Source organism: Myxocyprinus asiaticus, chromosome 44 (genome assembly GCF_019703515.2).
Source record: "Myxocyprinus asiaticus isolate MX2 ecotype Aquarium Trade chromosome 44, UBuf_Myxa_2, whole genome shotgun sequence".
NCBI lineage: Eukaryota > Metazoa > Chordata > Actinopteri > Cypriniformes > Catostomidae > Myxocyprinus > Myxocyprinus asiaticus.
Window position 1 is genome coordinate 5,603,789 of NC_059387.1, and position 22,067 is coordinate 5,625,855.

At 37.4% G+C, this 22,067-nt stretch overlaps 2 protein-coding genes across 2 annotated transcripts; one reads left to right on the forward strand and one right to left on the reverse strand.

Annotated features, from left to right (window-relative positions):
• Positions 1–8,209: 8,209 nt before the first annotated feature.
• LOC127434250 (zinc finger protein ZIC 1) lies at positions 8,210–11,753 on the reverse strand. Its single transcript, XM_051686848.1, has 3 exons — positions 10,547–11,753; positions 9,860–10,023; positions 8,210–9,478 (listed from the first exon to the last, which is right to left on the reverse strand). Exons 1-3 carry the CDS (start codon positions 11,508–11,510, stop codon positions 9,281–9,283), a joined length of 1,326 nt encoding a protein of 441 aa, XP_051542808.1. The 5' UTR covers positions 11,511–11,753; the 3' UTR covers positions 8,210–9,280.
• Positions 11,754–12,489: 736 nt separating this feature from the next.
• LOC127434248 (zinc finger protein ZIC 4-like) lies at positions 12,490–21,422 on the forward strand. Its single transcript, XM_051686846.1, has 2 exons — positions 12,490–17,720; positions 20,193–21,422. Exons 1-2 carry the CDS (start codon positions 16,562–16,564, stop codon positions 20,630–20,632), a joined length of 1,599 nt encoding a protein of 532 aa, XP_051542806.1. The 5' UTR covers positions 12,490–16,561; the 3' UTR covers positions 20,633–21,422.
• Positions 21,423–22,067: the final 645 nt, after the last annotated feature.

Consider the following 22,067-nt stretch of genomic DNA (forward strand, 5'->3'; position numbering starts at 1 on the left):
AATTATTAAAAAAAAAACAAAACAACAACAACAACAAAAAAACTAAAAATATGTAAATGCTCTAATTTTGTAGTCAGGTGGGCATAAGAATATCAAGCAGGCTCATAGTTTCCAGTGTTAAATGATGCCCCTTCAAAATACAAAAACAAGGTCTGCTTTGCCTATGCAGGTGCTAAAATCAATTAGTAATTAATTAGAGCACAGAAAAGAAACGTAATAAATGGCAGCCACCTGGACCAAGCCAAGGTATTTGGGCTGATAATTATCAATCATGAGAAGGTAGCTGACTCTGAAGGACCAAGCCCCAGTCTGCTTACACAAGTGGTGTTATCTGCATAACTGTAGTCGCATCTGGCACGAAGGATCATCTTTCTTGTTAAATACAATACTTGCGCTTTTCCTGGTTTATGTATATGAATTGTGCATGTGTTTCTATTAAGTAGTTGTATCACCTTAACAACCTCTCCCAATTAGTTAAAGAAAATAGTGCCAACACTCTGCATTAATGTTCTGTGTGTTATAAATTGGTTCATTAATGAATAATAAGTCTTTTACAAAGGTGTTATACATCATTGATATGCAGTTATAACAACATAAAACGAGTGACTTTCATGCAATACTTAGTCCTGGTTACCAAAATCCTCTGCAAAAACACTTTTCAGCTCTTGATACTCATTGACAGCATACACCAATCAGCCATGACATTAAAACCACCTGCCTAATATTGTGTAGGTCCCCCTCATGCCACCAAAACAGTGCCAACCCCCATCTCAGAATAGTATTCTGAGATGATATTCTTCTCACCACAATTGTACAGAGCAGTTATCTGAGTTACCGTAGACTTTGTCAGTTTGAACCAGTCTGGCAATTCTCGGTTGACCTCTCTCATCAACAAGGCATATCCATCCACAGAACTGCCCCTCACTGGATGTTTTTTGTTTTTGGCACCATTCTGAATAAATTCTAGAGACTGTTGTGCGTGAAAATCCCAGGAGATCAGCAGTTTCAGAAATACACATACCAGCCCATCTGGCACCAACAATCATGTCACAGTCCAAATCACTGAGATCACATTTTTTCCCCATTCTGATGGTTGATGTGAAATTTAACTGAAACTCCTGACCCATATCTGCATAATTTTATGCACTGCACTGCTGCCATGTGATTGGCAGATTAGATAATCACATGGATGACTGTTGGTGCCAGATGGGCTGGTTTGAGTATTTCTGTAACTGCTGATCTCCTGGAATGCTATTCTGAGATGTGGGTTGGTGCTGTTTAGGCAGCATGCTGTTATAACCACAAGTCAATTGTTTATAAGGCATTTGTAAAAAGGTTATTGGACATTAATGAACCCCTTTATAAACCCTTAACAAAGGGAACATTATTTTAAAGTGTTACCAAAATATTTAATGTTATAGTTCCTTAAGATATCAAGAAAAATAGTGCCCACTGTGGTTGCATTTAGAGGTAGGAGTGTAAATTGTACACTTATTAAAATAAAATGTAATGTTTTGTTTGTGGATATTAATAGCCATGTTTGACAATGAGTATGTTAACGTTAGTACCACCAAATAACTGTTATCAGCTTGAAATGCAGTAAGTTGCTCTGTGTCAAGCCAATATTTTGCTACTGAGGAATGCCTCTAGAATGTGCACTGCTATAAATAACATAAATGTTGACCAAGGATAATAAACTCACAAGTCGCTCTTTGAATGAAAATTGTACCTTTAAATAGTATTGGAAAAAAAAAAAAAAAAATTATCTACATAAATATATTAATAAATTAAATTAATTGTGAGGTTCTTGATATTTGTTTTAGGTACTCAAAATGGATTGGAAATTATTGTCTTTTCTTAAAACTTCGCCATTACTCTTTTAGAAATGAACAGCTGGCCTACATGGTCATGCTTACAGGAGGAAACAGTTGAGATGCTATCTGGCGTAAAACACTGCGATCACGGCAGGTCAGCCATAAGCCTTCACCAGAATAAATACCACTTGTTAATATGGCCCCCGTGTAATGCAGACTAAGAATTGTGAAATTCCTACTTGTGTTATGCCAAATTATTGGAAAGTGTTGCACCATGTGCTGCATTCAGAAATACAACATCTCTATCCAGCTTGTCCTCTGTCTCTGAAAGGAATAAGGAACATGAGGAAAACATATAATGGATTAAGAGGAGCAATGCATTTCATGAACACCTGGGATAAATAAGCAGACGTTAAACGGTGAACTCAAGAATGGGTTCATAGCACTTACAGCTTCACAATTTGCCAAAATAATGTTTCTTTGGCTTGAATGATTTGGTTTATTGTTCTTTGTCTCTGTCTCCTGTTACAAAAGAAAATATGTTATACTGTACCTTTCCAAAATAACACAAGCCTTTAAAAGACAATGGTTAAAGAACCACAGCAGATCCAAAAGACACATACCTTTGCCTGAATGATTTATTGAGATTTTTGACTTACCTTATGAGTCTTGTTTACGGACAAAGTCTGTGGAAAATCCAATATAACAGGGACTACATTTCCAAGTAACAGTCTGTTAAAGCGTTCCAGTTTCTTCTCTGGAATTTTAACCACTAATAGCAATTTGTTTGTGCACTGCAAGTTGTTATTCTTCCAGCATAGACTTGATGATTGACTGGCCTTAACAAAGCTCAAAGTAAATGCACCTGCTTTAATTAGAGCTTAATGCAAACTAAAATTATTGGAATTGTTTAGAACACATAATGTAAAGGTTTTAGGGAAAACGGGATTGTTTTTTTTTTTTTTTTTTTTTTTTTTTGGATGACCGTCACTTGGCATGGTTAACAAATTTCCAATGGATTCAGAAGACCAAAGCTCTCATTAGCTGTAGACCAAAGCCAGACTATTATATTCCAGTAACCTCTAGGTCATGTCAACAGAGGGTTGCACACTTCACTTCTGACCTCTAAAGTTCATCAAATACTCTCAAAATCTTTGATTACATAGTTGTTTGTGAAGTGCATTTCAATAACTTTAGTCTATGAGCATAATTTCCCTCCAGAATGAGCTTATCTGTGTTATGTTTATGGAAAGGTGTGTTTGATGCTCAGAACAACTATTTTCGAGATGTAAACATATCTTTGTATCTAATTACAAAAAGCCCAAACTTCCGTTCTCTGGTTCAATGCACAATATTAATGAGGTCAATGATTATGTTAATTGGGGAACATTCTACAGCATGTTTTAATTAGTTCTCTGTATTCTGATCTAATCAAGAGCCTGAAGACTTCATTGGAAGCTTGAAATTCATACAGTTCTCTACATACAATCTTCGGAAGGACATTTAAAGACTCCGTGAAGAGCATACAGATTTTGAGACTTTGAGAAATTATTTTTCACAATTTTGTCTTTAAGCTTTTTTTTTAGAAGCTTGGGTAAAATTAATCAATATATCCATCCACGCACTCAAAATTTCAGCTACGTGTTAATTAGCAAGTTATGTGATATTGAAAAAAAAAAAGAAGTTTTCTCACAGAGGAAATTGTCCTGTATGGGATGTATAGGTATTAGCATCTAGTTTTGAATCCGATTACATACTATCTCATTGTCTGACTTTTTTTTCTTTCTTTTTTTCTTTCTTTTTTCTTTCTTTTTTTTTTTTTTTTTTTTTTGGCTTGTGCAAAACAAAAATACTTGATATTCAGCTGTTTTATGAGTGCATTAAGTTTACAAATTACTTCTTTAATGAATAACCTTCTGAGACTCCATTTGAAGGGCCATTATCTGAGTGTTCCAATCTATTGCCTCACCTCCAGACTTTAACATTTATTATACTGATGAGATGCAATTAAAAGAGCAGATGTCCACAAGCTGCTCTCATCTGCGACAACTAAATAAAATACAAACCCACAAAAAGATTGTCCTGGTCCTCATGACCGGTAACCAAATAAAACAATTCAAATAAGGTGGTTATTCTCCCCTTATGGTGCGGGACACTGATTTTATTTATAATAACTTCATCATGACTTTTAGTATTTTTTCAGCTTACATCGCTATAGTTTTCTGACTGTAGTTTCCACATTTGCGCTTGTTTTGTGTGCGGTATATCAAAACTTGGTTTGCAGATGACTACCCATACACAAATCTGATATATGGCAGTATATGTTCATATATGGTTTTCACTGATATAAATACTACAAAATTGTCATTTTCATATATGTAATACATTTCAAGTAAATTTGAATGTGTTCATGTATGCTCAAATATAGGAACTGCAATTTAATATGTATATGCTCGTATATGACCACATTTAAGATAATATATTCTGAACTGGAATATGTGCCTCTGAAATAAAGGTATTGTTTTGGTGGACTGCCTATTTAATTAATTTTCTTTATTTTTTGTTCCTTGACACTTTGACAGGGTGTGAATATCCCGCAGAAGTCCAGGGACTTCTGTCCCAAACAACTAATTGGAATGGCCCCATTTAGCAACATGTCAAGAGAACACGACAACATAGAGAATGTCAGTGCCTCCACAAATCTTCTTGGGTCCAAACTTAATAGCGTGTCATAGTGTCCACAACTAATGCTGTAGGGGTCACAAAAACCCTTATGACTCATGTTAGTTGACAGCTCTTTCTATAGCAGTGTGAATCCAAAGTGTGGAGCAGAGTGAAAAAATAATAAATAAACAGTATGGCATGGGCAAAGGGACATACTCTGTAAGCATTTGACCAGGTTTACCAGACTTCTCCAAGGTCATGTTGGGTGTAATACCTAAATGTTTCAGTAACACTTTGTATTATGGTGCCATGTTATGTGTGTAAATATAATTAGGCTAATTACAATAGTTATAATACTAAAAAAGTGTATTTACAACATTAATCAAAATAATAACCTAAGAAGTACATGTAGATGTGTATTAATCAGTAATTACATGCGTAATTACATTGTAACAATGTAAAAGTATGACCGATTTGCTAAGTTAACCTATCTTGCAAAAAAACGTGCTGTGTTGCGATTTTTAATGCTACATAGGGAGACAAGAATTATTATTATTATTATTAGTAGTAGTAGTAGTAGTAGTAGTAGTAGTAGCAGTATTTAAAGATCGACTTAATCTATTTTTAGGCTAATGTGTGTTGCTTAATTAATGCAAGATATGTTACGGCATAAGAAGTTACATTTCTGTCCTGATCTATAAAAACTAGAAAGAAAAAAAAAGCCAATTTGCATGTCTTTCACCCTACGATTTTATACTCTTTTCTTTACATAGCAATGATAAATACTCTGAAAATAATCATTCATCTCAATACAAAATAACAGTCACACTCCACTGGCTCACTCTTGTCAATTTGCACCCTGTGTTCGGGTTTAAATGTCTTTTTCCCGTCGTACTCTCATTTCAACATTTTCACCCCAACTAGACATCGCTGAAGTCAGAGAAAGGTCAAGCGCATATGAATGAGAAGAGAAAACTGTCAGCTGCTTTTACATGACAGGGGAAGAACAGCGATGCATCCATCTCTAGACAACAGCTGTGCAACAATCACACAAGTTCAACACTTTAAATGCAGCTCTATCTGACTGTGGAAAACACACTGAAGAGCCTGAAAATGAAGTAAGCAGCAAGTTACATATAGACCAAGCCTATATATTACAGACTACACTAGTGCAGGTTAATAGATTATGTAAGGCTGGCCTTGACTCTTATGTAAATTGCTGGAAAAATACATTGTCAATTGTCTCCATTGTTGAGCAAGACACTTATGAAAACGTATTGCTGCTGATATTATAAAAAGCTGAAATGAAGGTTCACTCCGTTGGGGGTAAATTTAGTCAAAGTAATGCCACTGTGTTAATGTCAAAAGGTTCTGGCTCTTTTGGGGACAAAAACATTTTTTTCTTTTTTTTTTTTTTTTTTTTTCTTTGCGCCCATTTACACTGCAAGTAAAGCTAGATTATCACATCGGAAGAGAAGCTTACTGTCAAAATATGCTGTGGTTTTCTGGGAGAGTTATTAGGCGATTCATATTTATAGAGAAATAGTTTGCATAGAGTAATAATAATAATAATATCCTACTAATAACATATTCAGAGAGTAATACCATTTTTTAAGCAGTTGCCAAGGCCCACGATTCATTTGTTTCCCCCATTTATTTTAGCAGAGAATTTTACAGTTTTAATAAAACATCAAATATGTGTTCTTTTTGACGTTTTAAAACGATAAACCTGTTATATTCGGTTATGGTCATTTACGTTTTGTTCAACTATTTTAAATACCTAACCCGCTAATATGTGCTAGGCTGTATAAAAACATATGTATATACATAATTATAGTTCATATATTTGAGCAGAAATGTACATATTCGAATTCCAATAGTATTTGGAAAGATTTGTTACAAATATGAAAACGGCCATTTTTTTGTAGTGTTTTGAAATATGTGTTCCATATATGTACAATTTTCTATCAGTGAAAAAAGATATACGAACACATATTGTAAATAATTAATGCGGTTTTCGATTTTTACGTGTAAAAACTCACTGCGCGAATCGTAACAATGAAAAACGATTCTGACGGCTGTTGCATGTTTATGAACTGCCAGTTGTGCGCCTTTAATGTTGGGTGCCTATTATGTGCGTGACACCTAAATAACTGTTGACCTCTTTTTGGATGACCAAGTCAGGTCGCCTTAATGTGCATGTTGGGATACGACAATGCGCAAACTGACACAAAACAGGCACGACTATTTTAGTTAATAATCACATCCATCATATAATCTTACATAACCCCATGCAACGTCGTTGTCCATGGATAGCATGATTTCTGCGATTTTATTTTCTGGGGGGAAATGAAAAGTAGGAGTAATGAGGATAACAGGCAAGTGAAACGAGTTTCGTCAAAAATGTGCATTTCATTGTACGGATCAATACATAACACTTTCTACTACTACTCTAACGGTGCATGAATGAAAATGTACCAGGACGTATGAATAGATAGAGTGTTAAATAGAGTCGAACAATTCATTTTATTACCATCATTCACATATCTCAAAACCTAATAACCCGTGGAAGGAGAATATGAACATATTCCGAGAAAAAAAAAAAAAAAAAAGAAAAAAAAATCACCTCAGACATAATGCATTCAGTATTCGCCCCTACTGTATGATGTGCCAGTATGTTTAGATTTTCCTGAAGTCGGGCGGCTATTTCTCACGCGCATGCACGTGCACGCTTGAACTAGTGCACACCCGAGAGGAACACTCTAGTGTATATTGCATTTTTCCTTTAAGCGACTAAGCTCTTCTTTTCAACGAACATGTTGACGAGTCGCATTTGAAATCAAAAATAAATCCAAATGCCCACGAATTAGCAACACTGCAATGCTCGATTCATTAGTTTCATAGCTTTAGGGCACAGCTTAAATTTGCAAATGCTAATGATCATGTGTTATCTGAGACACACATACAAAGTTGCAGGCATGCATACAACTCCAAATAGTACTGACCACGTGCTTGCCCCCTCCCTGCATAAGAAGCCTGTACATCTCTCATTCTGCAAAACTTTCTGACCGTGAAGGGGGGAAAACCCGCAATAGTTAAACAATTGGTCATTTTGTAGATCGTAATGTCCAAACAGAGTCGTTTGTAGTTGGCGCAATGAATTGCGCACTGGTGATATTAAGCACGAGCATGATCTTGATGTGCCTAATGGGGCGATCAAGCAAGTTGCAACCAAGAACAAAAGCCCAACAGCCACTCACTCTCTCCTTGGTTAAGTTTGAAATCCTCCACTCCTACCATATACTGGTTCCAAACAAGGATAATTACATAAGGCCATGAAGAGAGTTAAGATAAGTAAATCCGTCACGATTTGTCTTTTTAATGCATTACAACGTTACTCCAGGGACTTGGTCAATTTTACTCCCCCAGAATAATGAGGGTTACAAGAGTCAAAATTAAATTATTATATATACAAATAAAAATAAATCATTCGTCCTGCCCTGCAGCATTAGTAATACAAACTAACTAGAGCAGGAATTGGTTTATTTAGAACTAAATTGTCACTGTGGGTTATTGTTTCCACGTTAGGGGTTCAATCCTAAAGACTGACTCTTGTCCTTTAGATAGGCTACTTATCACCAGTGGTTAATGTTGCAATTGTGTGATGTTTTAATTTCAAAATGATAAATATTCAAATAAATAAACAGAAATAAATAGATTACAGAAATTGCTTGTGATGTTTTCTTTGTTGATATTTATTCAATCGCTAAAGCACAGATGAGAAATAAGATATCGAAGGCTTTTTCTTTTTTTTTTTTTTTTTTTTTTTTTTTTTTGGTACGTTTAATTCTTTAATATTGTACGAAAAGTAACCAAACATTATTTTGTAAACTCAATTTGACATACCCTACGAACGCATTTTCCATAAATACCGTTTATCTCTAACATGTTACCGGTCCTTTACATGCGGATAAATATGGAAAATTGAGTTATATACAAGTACTAATTTCTTGCAGTTGCCAATGCGATAGACAAATAGTTTTATAGAATTTTTTTTTCTTTTTTTTTTTTTCTTTTTTTTTTTTTACTTACATAAACAAGATTGACACGGAGTTTCAGGCTTTCACTACACGGTTTATCGACATGACATTAAATAACAACAACTGTGTGCTACTCAGACTGGACTGAAGACGAAATGTTGCACTGGATACAAAAGCACATTAATACTAATCGGTTAGGTAAACGTGTAGACTGTGGTAATACTGGGTAATTCACATTTGGTACACATAAACTATAACATTCTTTTCAATTAAGACTGTTCATCGCAATATTCGTAAAACCATCTCATTGGCCATATATCTAGGGACCACATTTTCACAAATTCCCTTAAAATGTATTATGACTATTTACAAAATAAAATATTACATTTTAAACTAAGTGAATCTTTATGTACAAAAAAAAAAAAAAAAAAAAAAAACAGGCTGTGACCTGCTGGTAGCATGCAACTGGAGTTCTCTGTACAGTCCCGAAAATATGAGGAGAATAATAATAAAATATATATATATATATATATATTAAAAAAAAAAAAAAAAAAAAAAAAAAACAGAGGAAAGAAATGGTGGAAACATTCGGCTGTTAAGAGCGTTGCACTCCCCGTCCATGCATCGTTCTCTCTAGACAGCCGTTTCTGAAAAGCGTTCGGATTCTTCACATTGTGTGTGTTTGTAGGTCCACGCGCGAATAGGCTGAATTTTGAGTCTTGATTCCCAAGCAGTCTCAATTCTGCAGTCTTTTGAAAATATTTACACGTACCATTCATTAAAATTTGACGACAGCGTGCTGTGGCTGCTTGTGTGGTGGACTGTGGATGATGCTGGTGATATGGAACTGCTGCTCTGATTTTCTGTGGAAGGGGACACGATGGTGGGTGGCGTGGAGGACTCGTAGCCCGAGCTGGCTGCTGGAGAGGGTTGAGGTCCTTGAGATGCTGACTCGTGAACCTGCGTCGAAGCCAAACAAAACAGTGGATATATGCGTAATGATCATATGCGCTTCATAATATCCCATAAAGAAAACCAAAACAACCGTTTGCGACTTTATTTCTTATTATTTTCAAGTCATTTTATAAAATCATATTTTGTGGTTTCCAAGTCATGCGGGAAAAAAAAAAAAGTAAACTGTTAAAAAGTAAAACAAAATAATAATAATAATAATAATAATAATAATAAGAAGAAGAAGAAGAAGAAGAAGAAGAAGAAGAAGAAGAAAGAAGAAGAAGTGGAAGCGTCCACAATTTTCCATGCATTAATGAATGTGAAGAATAATGAGAGGAAATATATATATATATATATATATATATATATATATATTTTTTTTTTTACCTTCATGTGTTTCCGGAGGGAGCTGGGGTGTGTGTAGGATTTATCACACATTTTGCAGAGATAGGGTTTGTCAGAGGTATGCACGTGCATGTGTTTCTTACGGTCACTGCTGTTCGCAAAGCGCCTGTCACAGCCTTCAAACTCACACTTGAAGGGTTTTTCACCTAAAACAAAAACACAGACCAAATATCTCTCAAATACTTGCACATTTTATTTTTTTTTTATTTTTTTTATTTTTTTTTTTGTAGATACATAATTAGGATTTATTAAAATTAAATAAGATGGAACGATCGTTTATATGGGCAGATAAGCGCATTATGAAAAAAGTTATTGTTCATTTTCACAAAAAAAAAAATAATAATCATAATAAAATACAAATAAAAATACCATATAAACTTCCTCCCAATTTATATATATATATATATTCTATGCTCCTAAATGTTTAATTTATTAGATAGTGTATACTCCAGAACGAAAAGAAATACTATTTAATTTTTTTTTTTTTTTTTTTTTTTTGTAGCTTATATAGTGCTGGGTTTGAAAATTATTGATATACAAAGCAACAAATTAATAACCATTTAATATTTCACCATTATTTTCTTTGACTCGCAAGAAATGCTTATTTACTGTTCCACAACAATAAAGTAAATATAATGTTATTAATATTGCGAATAATTAATTTCTTACCGGTGTGTGTTCTTTTATGGATTTTCAGATTTTCCGATCGGGCAAATACTTTTCCACAGCCTGGGAACGGACATGGAAACGGTTTCTCTCCGGTGTGCACTCGAATATGATTAACAAGTTTGTACTTTGCTTTAAACGGTTTTCCTTCCCGGGGACATTCTTCCCAAAAGCAAATGTGATTCGACTGCTCCGGTCCCCCAACGTGCTCCACCGTCAGGTGGGTCACGAGCTCGTGCATGGTGCTGAAAGTTTTGTTGCAGGACTTTTTCGGATTTGTCAGTTGCTCGGGTTCGACCCATTTGCAGATGAGCTCTTGCTTTATGGGCTGTCTCATGTACCGAAAGAAGGCCCCTGCCCCGTGATGGGCAGCCATGTTCATGGGGCCATAGCCGTGCAGCTGGGTCGAGGCGTAATGTTCGGACCTGGGACTCGCGACGTGGCCGTATTGCTCGGCCCTGCTGTACATGTCCCCGGAAAAGCCCAGGCGCATCTGACTGTTCACCACGTTGGATGAGGCGTGCGTGGCTGCTTGCTCGTGCAGTCCCGGGAAGAGCAGGTGCCCGGCGGCATCAGAATGTCCGTGTGGCCCGGCGAAACTTCCCGCGGCGGAGGCGAACAGACCGTGCTGCGCGCTCGTGGCGTCTCCGAAGCCCCGGTTCCGAAAGAGAAAGTCCCGAGTGGAGTTGAAGGCGGCGGTGGAGTAAGAGCTGACATGAGTGGGGTGGTGATGGTGTCCCAGGGCAGCGGCGGCGGCGTAGCCGGGCGCTTGCGAGGAAAATGCCGTCTGCCCAGAGCCCAGATCGTGGGTGCCATGGTTGATTTTAAAAGCTCCCATGCCGTCGGCGAACGGATTGATGCCCAGAGCCACTTCTCTGTCTGTAACTTCGCCTGTTGAGTGATGTCTGGCGGAGCCGAAAGTAGTCACTCCAATGGTGGGATACTGTGGTCCTGCGTCCAAGAGCATCTTCAGTCTGCAGCTGAGGAGACTGAGAGAGGAAGAATCTCTAACAACTGTCTCTGCTTGCTATTTCTCTGACTTAAGTGTGCAAGGCAATCTTCGATCCCCTATTTCTATTTACTTTTTAGTGGAGAGGATTCTCCTCTCTCCTGCTCATCCGATGCACACGCAAATCATGTGCAATATTGTCTTTTGCGGTTTATCTTCCTGTGGCGCAACTTTCACCTCCTCAGTCAGGCGGTGAGCTTCAGACTGATAGTCGCAATCATTCCTGCAGATAAATGAATTGAAAAGACAACACAGTCCACCCCTGATGAATGGGGAAGGAGGGGGGCGGCACGTGACCCCGTGCTTGGACCATCATTGGAGAGGGCGCTCTCCCCCTACTAACATTCACTCACCAAATAACAGCCCGCCATGCCTCAGCATCAGTGCGATTGGTCGGTTTGCATCATCAATCTATGGGATTGTCGGGAGGTTGGTTGCTGACTGTGATTTTGCTCGGGATGGTAAAATTCTGAAAACAGAGTTTAGGGAATGCATGGCAGAATAATACATTTTGTCCCCGACCGAGTACTTCCACGTTTGGCCTACTTCTGTGGAAGCAATGCTATACTCCTGGAGTAAACCTGCGCGTGCATCTAGTAAACACTCTAGTAAACACTTGGTGAAATTATTTTTTAAGTGATTTTTATGGTGTGGAAGTCATGCATCTGTTGGGTGAAAAAGCAAAGTCTACACATTTTACATGTTGTTTCCATAAATGTGAATGTGGACTGAAAATTAAACTATATTATATGTACAGTATGTATATACAGTATATTATATATTCTTTTTTGTTCTTTTTTTGTTTTTTGTTTGTTTGTTTGTTTGTTTTTGGCAACTTTAGCATTGAGCCATTCATATTCAAGCTTCTTTTTTTATTTTTTGGTTGGTTTTCTTCTCATGCACCATTTTCAATGACATTTCATTTTGAGAGATGTGTAGAAAACTCTTACCCAGTGGTTTTGCAATGCGCGATTAAAGTCACAGTGTGCTTTTGAAAATCATTTAATTTGTGGTACTGTTGTTTGCATATACTTAGTGTTTGGATTTGTACGTGTTTTTTTTTTTTTTTTTTTAAAGCAACAAGTACACAATTCAGATTGTGAGCCTCAGTTGTTTCTGTACTGTTAGGCCTTCCAACTTCATTTAATAATTTCAAACTTGCGAAAGAGGTGTCTCTTTCTGTTATCCATATTTTCAACATGTGTTTTTGAAAGGTTAAGGCCGTAATGTACGACCCGTGTGTGTGTGTGTGTGTGTGTGTGTGTGTGTGTGTGTGTGTGTGTGTGTGTTTGTGTGTAAAAGTTGTGGGTTGTGGAAGTTGTGAAGTGGGATTCTCTCTCTGCTGGAAACTCCGGCGGCTGGAATTCAAAGCCACGAGCCATTAAAATATCATCCAGCCTGCAGCCTTCAGCTTCATACACTCCCAAACCCTTTCCAGAGAGAGAGAGAGAGAGCCAGGTGAAGCTGTTGAGTTGAATTTGTTGGTCTTAAGGACGTTATTTTTATAAAATAAATCTGGACGATGTCTTCAACAGGTGGAAAACGGTAAGACAGCATTGGGACAAAATGAATTTTGGAAGCTGGAATCATTGGGAATTGCTTACCGAGCAAAATGAACAGATAAAACATAGTAAGGTGTTTTTCATACACAAGTAGCTACTGATTGCAACAATTAAATTAGATTACAGAAATAAAGTAAAAGGAAACGGAACTTTGAAGGGCATGCTAAAGAATAGGCTACTCTAATGATTTGTTTCTTTTCTTTTCTGAGAGATAATTATACAAATGTAAAAAAGAAAAGCACACATATTCTTTTTGGTACCAATCAACTTGATTTTCACATGTTCTGTACTAAGACTATCAAACATCCAAAGTGTGTCCTGAGATCATAATTTTATTTGTGCTATAGTTTTATGCATATTTTTGAATTAAGCATGCGACATGCGGTTTTTTTTTTTTTGTTATTTTTTTTTTCCTTAGAACGCGCCATGTTCCTGTTATCGTGTAAATCAATAATGTGCGGCAGTAGCTGATCTTCGTTCACGAGTATAATTTTCCTTTTTCAAATCAAACAAACTCGCCGTGTTTCTTTGCCTATTATTCTATTCTGTCTATCACATGCATAATAACTTATAAAGAAACTTTTAGTTTCGTGCCAAAGACTGCAGCTTCGACCCTGAGCCCCAGCCATTTCACTAACATCTTCACTATGCGTCATAGTTGACACAGTGTTTACTCATTTATGACATGGATGATATGGCTTTGTCACCAGAGGCCTGACAGATCAATTCATGACGTTTCTCAAGGGAATTGCAATTTACTTGCATCAATAACTGAACGCATTAACCTTCATTAAAAGTAGGCCTATTGCGGGTAAAGAAATGCTTAAGGCTATGCTTATAGTATTTTCAGAGTAGATACTTAGTTTTTAAATGTTTGGATTTTGTGTTCAAGTGAGCTCAGAACTACTTAAGGTCGATATGAAACTATCACAATGACTTTCAGATACATTACGTAGGCTAATCCTTCATTGCACTGCTATGTTGCTGTCATGCAACAAAAATAAATAAATAAATAAATAAATAAATGCTATGTTCCTACTCTATACAGTACGGTATGCTGACACAAAAATACACAATATACCTTAGAGTTGAGTTACAAAGCAATGTGGGGTGGGGGGTCAACTGTTTCCATTTTCATCGAGACATATGAGCACTAATACAATCTAAATTCGGCCTCTACTCTCATGTATAATCCACCTAAAGGCAATGGAGATTGTATTTATGATATTTGACATAAATCTAACTGGCTGACTATCTTTTGGGTCAGTTCAACCAAAACGTCGTATTTGTATCTGATTTGATTAAGATATAGCTACAAAACAGTTGCGATCAAGATAATAATTGTTTTGAAATCTTTAGTTTGCCTTTTTTAATTGTTGTGGAAGATGGAAACCGTTCCATTCACTAAAACCTCTTTCACACCATCGCAATGACTGAAACAGAGACTTCTAAAACTTTTTAGAACTCTGATGGATTCGTTTCATTGCATATTTAAATGTGAGATACAGATATTAGAAGCAAAGATATCGGTAACAAACACAAAGATATTTGTAACAAACATAAACATGTAAAACACTTTTAAAAGCAAGGCTATATAAGACATTATAATTTATTTCAAATATTAAACTTCATGAAAAGGCAAATAGTTTTGGTCACTTTCTCTTTAGGTCACATCTGACTTGCACATTAAAACTGCAAATAAAAAAATAAAAAAACACTTGCAGCTTAGACGCAAAAAGGCTCAAAGGCGTTGGTGTTTTTGATACGTTCTTATTACACAAAAATATTATTTATTTATTTATTTATTAAGAAAAAACAACTGTATAAAAATGCAAACAGTGTTTTCAGAACGGTTGATGCAAAGTTTCGAAGCAAGGTCTAATTTTATGATTTGGCTATTTCATATGATTTCATACCATTTCCTTTGTATAAATTCGTAGTATTTCATCACGTGCAAATGCCTGGATGTGTAATGCAAAGTTCCACACCAGAGCCATCAAGGACATGCTTATTAATATTATGCTCTTACCCAAACCCATTATCTAAACCTAATGGATCAGTAGAGTGTGTAAACATGATAGGAAGCATGTGTGACAGAAGGCAATTGTCGCGTATTAGCTGAAAACGATGTCCAGCGAAGTCATTGGCTGTAGTGAAGGTCGTACAATATCATACGAATTAGCCAAATTAAAAAAAAAGTCGTAGGAATCCTTACATTTCGCTGTGAAAGTGTGTTAAATGATTCTAATAAATATAGTAGTCTAATAAAACATCGTTTAGATATATACACTCAAAATGTGTCTTGAAAGCATTTGCATACAATGACTTTGAGGACAAAGTTCAAAGAAAATTACAAAAAGCATTGTGTACTACTACAGTTTTCACAAGGACTGTCAATTTTCTTTCAAGGTTTTCATATAATAAACTTATCAGCTGATTCATAAATCTAATTTAGTCATAGCAGGTGCAATTTCAACAGAGTGTTTATGAAATCACGGCACGTAATCGGTGATAAACTTTTACATTTAGGAAAGACTGAGTGTTAGGAATTTCGCTTAACAGTTACTCGGACTGTGAAAGTGCCCTGTACACTTTTGTTGAAGCACCACCTCCTGCGTGCCTGTTCCGCCACCGCTGAACAACTGAGGCCGAAAATTACCCCTGATCATAACAACAGGTCGTTGTTGTTTTCACAAGACACCGATCCCATGACGACGACGTACAAGCATGGAAAAGAGGGTGAAAACCTTAGTCAATAAAATGGTTAAACACAGAAAAATCGGAGTCTGAGTAAGGCAGAATGCAGTTCCGAACTTTATCTTTTGCACTTACTGTTTATTCATATGTGCTCTGTCGGTGTATATGAGTGTTTTCAAATAACTGACTACAAGGCAGAACCTGCATGATATTTGTATTGCATGCGAGTCCACTCAGAGTAAAACGCATTGTCTTGACGCGCGTTTGCAGGTTTTCCAGAGCATTATAGATAAAGAAAGATTGCATTGCTTCGGTGTAATTTGGGATTGCACTTTAAAGTACAATAACCTTTGCATAACAAAAACCTTTTTTTTTTTTCATCTGCTGCCTGAGGCTTGGAGCATGCGCTCTAGTTATTTGCTGTCACTAAAAGATTTTTCTTCACATTGGAAACTGTCACGAGTGACGTCAATCACAGAACTCTGACCAATTAGAGCGCTCCGTGATTGTTTGGCTCCACGGGCTGCAGCGCCTACCATGAATCTCTATTCAGTATATCAAAGCGTCCTGCTGCTGCCTCTCAACCGAATGGGATTCCACGTAGGCACTGAGATAGCAACTAAACTTTAAGGGGAAGTTTTTTTTTTTTTTCTTCTTCTTCTGTATTTTTCAAAGCGATTAAAATATATTTGTCATCATCATCATTATTATTATTTTGCCTGCTGTCAAGTTATTCTAGAATTAGGAGTAATGAGCGTGGATGCTTTGGGAAGCCCTGTGATGGACCCCGCGTTTTCCAAACGGAACACGACGCTGAGATTAGTTGACTTGGCAGGGGCTCACCACCATCACCATCATCACCACCATACCCCTCAGAGCGTGACAGGCTTCCCGGGGTTCAGCAGCCATCCACACTCAATGGCTCACTCGCACCCTGGGGAGATGACTGCGGAACCCCGCCTGGGGCCGAGTCCATTCGGGCCAGAACACATGGGGCACTCCGCGGCCCTCAAAATAAGCCCAACCCATCATTATCCCCACTACCATCACCACCACAATCATCATATTGCAGGCCACGGCGAAGTGGTCTCCAGTCAAACGAGAGCTTTTGGCCCGGTGCAGGCGGCAACGGTCCCATACTCTATGTCTCACACGGCCCAGGCGTTATCCGCAGGTAGAGATTTCCTTATTCGACGAGATTTGACAGCTCAAGCCATGCCCGTGCTGACCGATCAGACTTCTGGTGGTTCAGCCTCTCACCACGGAATGTTTGTCTCGACAACAGGTAGCTATCCGGGACACTATGGTCATCACCCCGACCCCGGGAACCATGCTCTCTTCCCTGGACTTCATCACGAGCAGCCGTCCAACGGAGCACCAGGTGGCCAAGCCTTGAACGGACAAATAAGGTTAGGAATACCTGCCGAAATGTACGTTAGGACTGATCATTTGAGTCAAGTGGCGAGCTCCAGGGCGGACCCGTTCGCTGGTTCTCCTCTGCACGGATACGGCGGACTCAGTCTGAACATGAACCTCAGCGCGCACCACCACCATCACGGAGCCGGCGCCTTTTTCCGTTACATGAGGCAACCGATCAAGCAAGAGCTCATCTGCAAGTGGTTGGAACCAGAGCACTCTGCCAAGAAACTCTGCTCCAAAACATACAGCACCATGCACGAACTAGTGACACATGTGACTGTGGAGCACGTTGGTGGACCGGAGCAAGCGAACCATATCTGTTTTTGGGATGAATGTCCACGAGAGGGAAAGCCGTTTAAAGCAAAGTACAAACTTGTGAATCACATCAGAGTGCACACCGGAGAGAAACCGTTTCCCTGTCCATTCCCTGGCTGCGGAAAAGTATTTGCCCGGTCGGAAAACTTGAAAATCCACAAAAGGACACACACAGGTCAGTGACTTCATTCAGGTCCCACGGGACATTTTAGTTGAATAGTTTTGGCATATAACACTCCCTTTGCTAGAGATACAACTAAAGTGTTAACCTATTTTAATAGAAGGCAACTAGTTTAAGTGCAATTGTCTTGCTTAAATGATGCACAATTTTTTTTTTCTTTTTTTTTTTCTCGAAAATCAAAACTGCTTGGATGACATTTAAGAGTTTTTACTGGGGAGGTAAAACAATCAGTATGCTTTGACTTTTCTACACTGACACCATAATCATAATCGAATTGTTATTTGATGAATTTCAATCAACTTTGAGCGATAAATTGTGCTTTGAAAAGACGACAAAAATAATTAAGGCCATTAAAGCAAGCAGCACTGTTATACATTGCTCGCTTTTTAATGCTATTTTGAAAATTATATATTCCATACATTCACAAATTGTTTCCAGCTTCATGACTGTCCCAAAACATTCATATGTTTGGGGCCTACTGCCTCCTGTTTAGTCGACAGAAAACATAAGGGGGAAAGCCATAGGGTTCCGCGTTATGTTTATAATGACTAAATTAGCCTATTTTTTGCACAATAAATAGTTTGTGGACATTGCCTGTTTATATGAAGTATTCTGAGATGTGGATGCCCGTGAGTTTGCCTTTGCAAACCGTTCTATTGATAAATACTACTCTTTCGCTGAATTATGGAGACCGCAAACGGTCATTTGTAACACTTGTTTTTCCAGACACTTATTGAAGTTCTCGCTTTAGGACAAGACAGGGCCATGGTTGCACTTTTAGTAGTCTAGTTTTTCTTACACTGCAGCTTGTTGTGTTCCGGTTACCCAAAGTCAACGACTTTTACTTCCAAAATAAAACTTTTTAGCAATAAACTGTCCAAATCGACTGTCATTACTTGCACCAAGAGAAACTATTTATTCCAAACTATATGTGCGACAATATGAGGAACCAAGAATGCACTGTTCTCAAAACTTCTCTTGAGTGGCTGCATGCAACAAGTCGGTTTTAAAGTTCTGAAGAACTTACTCAGACCTGACTTCACATATGTTTTATATTTATTACTAAATGGAACATTCCTATTCAGTATTAATGAAATGCTTTTGGTCTGATTTGTTATTTTGCTGGGTCTGGATTTGATTATTTGAGGACCTCTCTGGATTACAAACACTGAAACATTTTTCCATTGCCCATTGCCTTGGTATAATGAGATTTTCAAAATAGCTACTGTAAATGGATGCCTATGGAATCTACATTTTCTACACACTCTCACAGCGAAATAGTAAGGATTCGTACAACTTTTCTAAATTTGGCTAATTCGTATGATATTGTAGGACTGCACTCTTATGAATTTGTACTTCACTACAGCCAATGACGTGGCTGGACATCGTTTCCATCTAATACACAACAATGATTTGCTTCTGTCACACACAACAGCTTCCTATCATGTTTACACACTCTACTGATCGGTTAGGTTTAGTTAAGGGGTTTGGGTAAGGGGATACTGTTAATAAGTATATCCTTAACACATCCTGTGCAAAACTCGCGCTTACTTCCGCATTAGACATCCGGGCATTTGCACATGATGAACTCTTGCAAATTTAGACAGACAAACTCCTACGAAATCATACGAAATAGCCAACTCATAAAATATGTACGAATTTTCATGAGACTTGGTTGACATTTTAGATAACATTTAGATGTAAATTTGATGTCTAACCAGGTGATACACACAATATACTACTTTCTGTACGAATTTCCCTGGGGCTGAGAGATTATTTTCTTGCTTAGGCAGTATTTAAATCTTTGGTTATGGATATGGTTTCCCAAGGGTCTCTCATCCTTACCGCTTTCATGTAGTACACTAATATTCTTGACTGGCTCTTTGGGCCCAACAGCTGAAGGTCAAATTGATATTCAGTGAGCAACTGTAATTATACAGCAGCAATTACGTGGTCTTATAAACTCCTGGAGCTTATGTTCTTCGGAAATAAGCGAATTAATTCAAATATTTCTATTGCCTAGCTGCCTTCTCCAGCAGCTATTATGGTTACAGTGGGACATGCATAATAGCAGTTTAGATGGTGGATCAGATGTATTTTATGAGATCTCCATGCTTCACATTCCAAAGGTAAATGAAACTACTAGGTCATAGCTCGAAATAATAAAAACAACTTTGTGCAAGCAGATGCCCAATAATCTGTAACTGTAAAAAGGAATGATTGCTGTCACAGGGGGCTTGCCTTCAGAGAGACATGGCAGTAAAACGATAATCACAATATCAAGGGACTCATGTGACCTGATTTACCATAGACTGGTATGCATTAGGTCCTATGTAAAGAATATTTGGTTTTGGGCTCATTATAGTAACGCGCTTCATTATAATGAGTAAATATGCAATGCAATGAGTACACAGGCAATGTACTTTCACATATATTGACATTTGACTTATGTGCTTCTTGTTTTAGGTGAAAAACCTTTTAAATGTGAGTTCGACGGCTGTGACAGACGGTTCGCCAACAGCAGTGACCGGAAAAAGCATTCCCACGTACATACCAGCGATAAGCCATACAACTGCAAAGTCAGAGGTTGTGACAAATCGTACACGCATCCCAGCTCTTTGAGAAAACACATGAAGGTGCACTGCAAGTCTCCACCTCCGAGTTCGGGTTACGAATCATCGACTCCTTCTCTTGTTTCTCCTTCCTCGGACTTGGGACGAGAGCCAGCTCCCTCTGCGCTCTCCGAGCCACTCTCGTCATCTTCCCAGCCGGCCAATTTAAGCGAATGGTACGTGTGTCACAGCTCCGGTGCCAGTGGGCCCCAGACCCCACCCAGTGGTTCGTCCACACCGGGCCATACAGAGGGGCCAATGTACGGCAATCCAGATCGGAGGGACATCTTCTAACAAAATGCGAGCCATAGAATATTCCTTTGGCAAAATTACTAAACTGACTTTGACATCTTTTTCTCATATTTTTTTAAAGACTGGATGGCCACAGGCTGACGCTAAGTCAGTTCAAAGAGTAGGCTTGTTCACTATTACTGCCTTACTGAAGGATGCACTGGCCCCTTGACAGCTAATGTCACTGCCTAACACACCAATCGATATAAAAACATGTCATGAGTGTCTACGGTTCTAAATAGTGTACTGGTCGTACGCATGTTGCTGTATTATTTTTGTAAATCCCGCATTGATTTCAAAATCTTTTTAATTTATTTTTTAATCGGTAAAGAATTTCATTTTTGTATTATTAAACCAAAGTGCTTAATTATTAAAATTGTACATATGTGAATGACGACGTTTCGATGTCTATGTGTGAACAGTAATTTTGTAAGGTTTGGTCTTTCAGCGATTTTTAAATGTTTGCTACTCTACTTTGTACAACATTAATATTTGGGATTATTTGAATTTCCTAAGGATGTAGACTATTTCCTCATTATGTGCATTCTACAGCCAAGCCAATTTGATGTAAACAGTATTATTGTATTTGATATGACATTTCACTTATGATTAGTCATTAATCAATGTGGTTATTTTGTGATTTTGTAAAACTTGTCAACAATCCATTTTTATGAAAAAAACAAAAACAAAAATATATATAAATGAATTATCAGAAGAGACCTTAAAATGTGTACCGAAATGCCTTGTAAGTTGTCAGTATTTTGAATAAATTGTGAATGATGCAAATCTATAAGATTTCCAATAGCCTATTACAGTTTAGTAAGAAATACATGTTTTATAAACATATTATGCACGGATTCATCACTATAAAAAAAAAAATAAATAACTTCATATTAGCTGAGAGCAACCACCTTCGAATAAATTTAATTCTCTTCTAAATCCCTTTGTATTGCTTATACACACAAATATACCCTAGCTTTACACTCCAATTACATGGGCACCAACTGATGAAAGAGTTGCATATTTTCACACAGACTTCAAAGAGGCTTTTATACAAAGAGAAAAAATTTTTTCCACGACGGTGAATCTTCATGGTGAATTAGGATTTCTATAGCAAACGCAGAGTCAAATTCAAATAATATGCCGGTGCTATAGATCCCGTCCTGTCAGAAAGAATGCAAAAATTGCTCTGAAAGAAGCAGAAGCTGCGCTTTAATAAACTGAAACAAAGATGTATGTATATTTATTTATTTATTAGGTCGTTTTGCTTGATTTGACAATCACTGTAAAAAAAAAAAAAAAAAAAAAAAAAAAAAAAAAAAACTGCAAAGTTGGTCTTAATTTTAAGAGTGCGTATATGTAGGCCTACACTTAATTTGGAAAAGTCTTGTAAGAACTGAATGATGGGCATGGCATGTCTGAAGAAATTCAACAGAAA

Coding starts and splice junctions, on each gene's coding strand:
- LOC127434250 (XM_051686848.1), bottom strand. CDS start 11,510: ATGCTCTTGGACGCAGGACCACAGTATCCCACCATTGGAGTGACTACT. Junction 10,024..10,546: donor CCATAAAAGAACACACACCG/GTAAGAAATTAA, acceptor TTTTTGTTTTAG/GTGAAAAACCCTTCAAGTGT. Junction 9,479..9,859: donor CCCTCCGGAAACACATGAAG/GTAAAAAAAAAA, acceptor GCTTCGACGCAG/GTTCACGAGTCAGCATCTCA.
- LOC127434248 (XM_051686846.1), top strand. CDS start 16,562: ATGAGCGTGGATGCTTTGGGAAGCCCTGTGATGGACCCCGCGTTTTCC. Junction 17,721..20,192: donor CCACAAAAGGACACACACAG/GTCAGTGACTTC, acceptor TTCTTGTTTTAG/GTGAAAAACCTTTTAAATGT.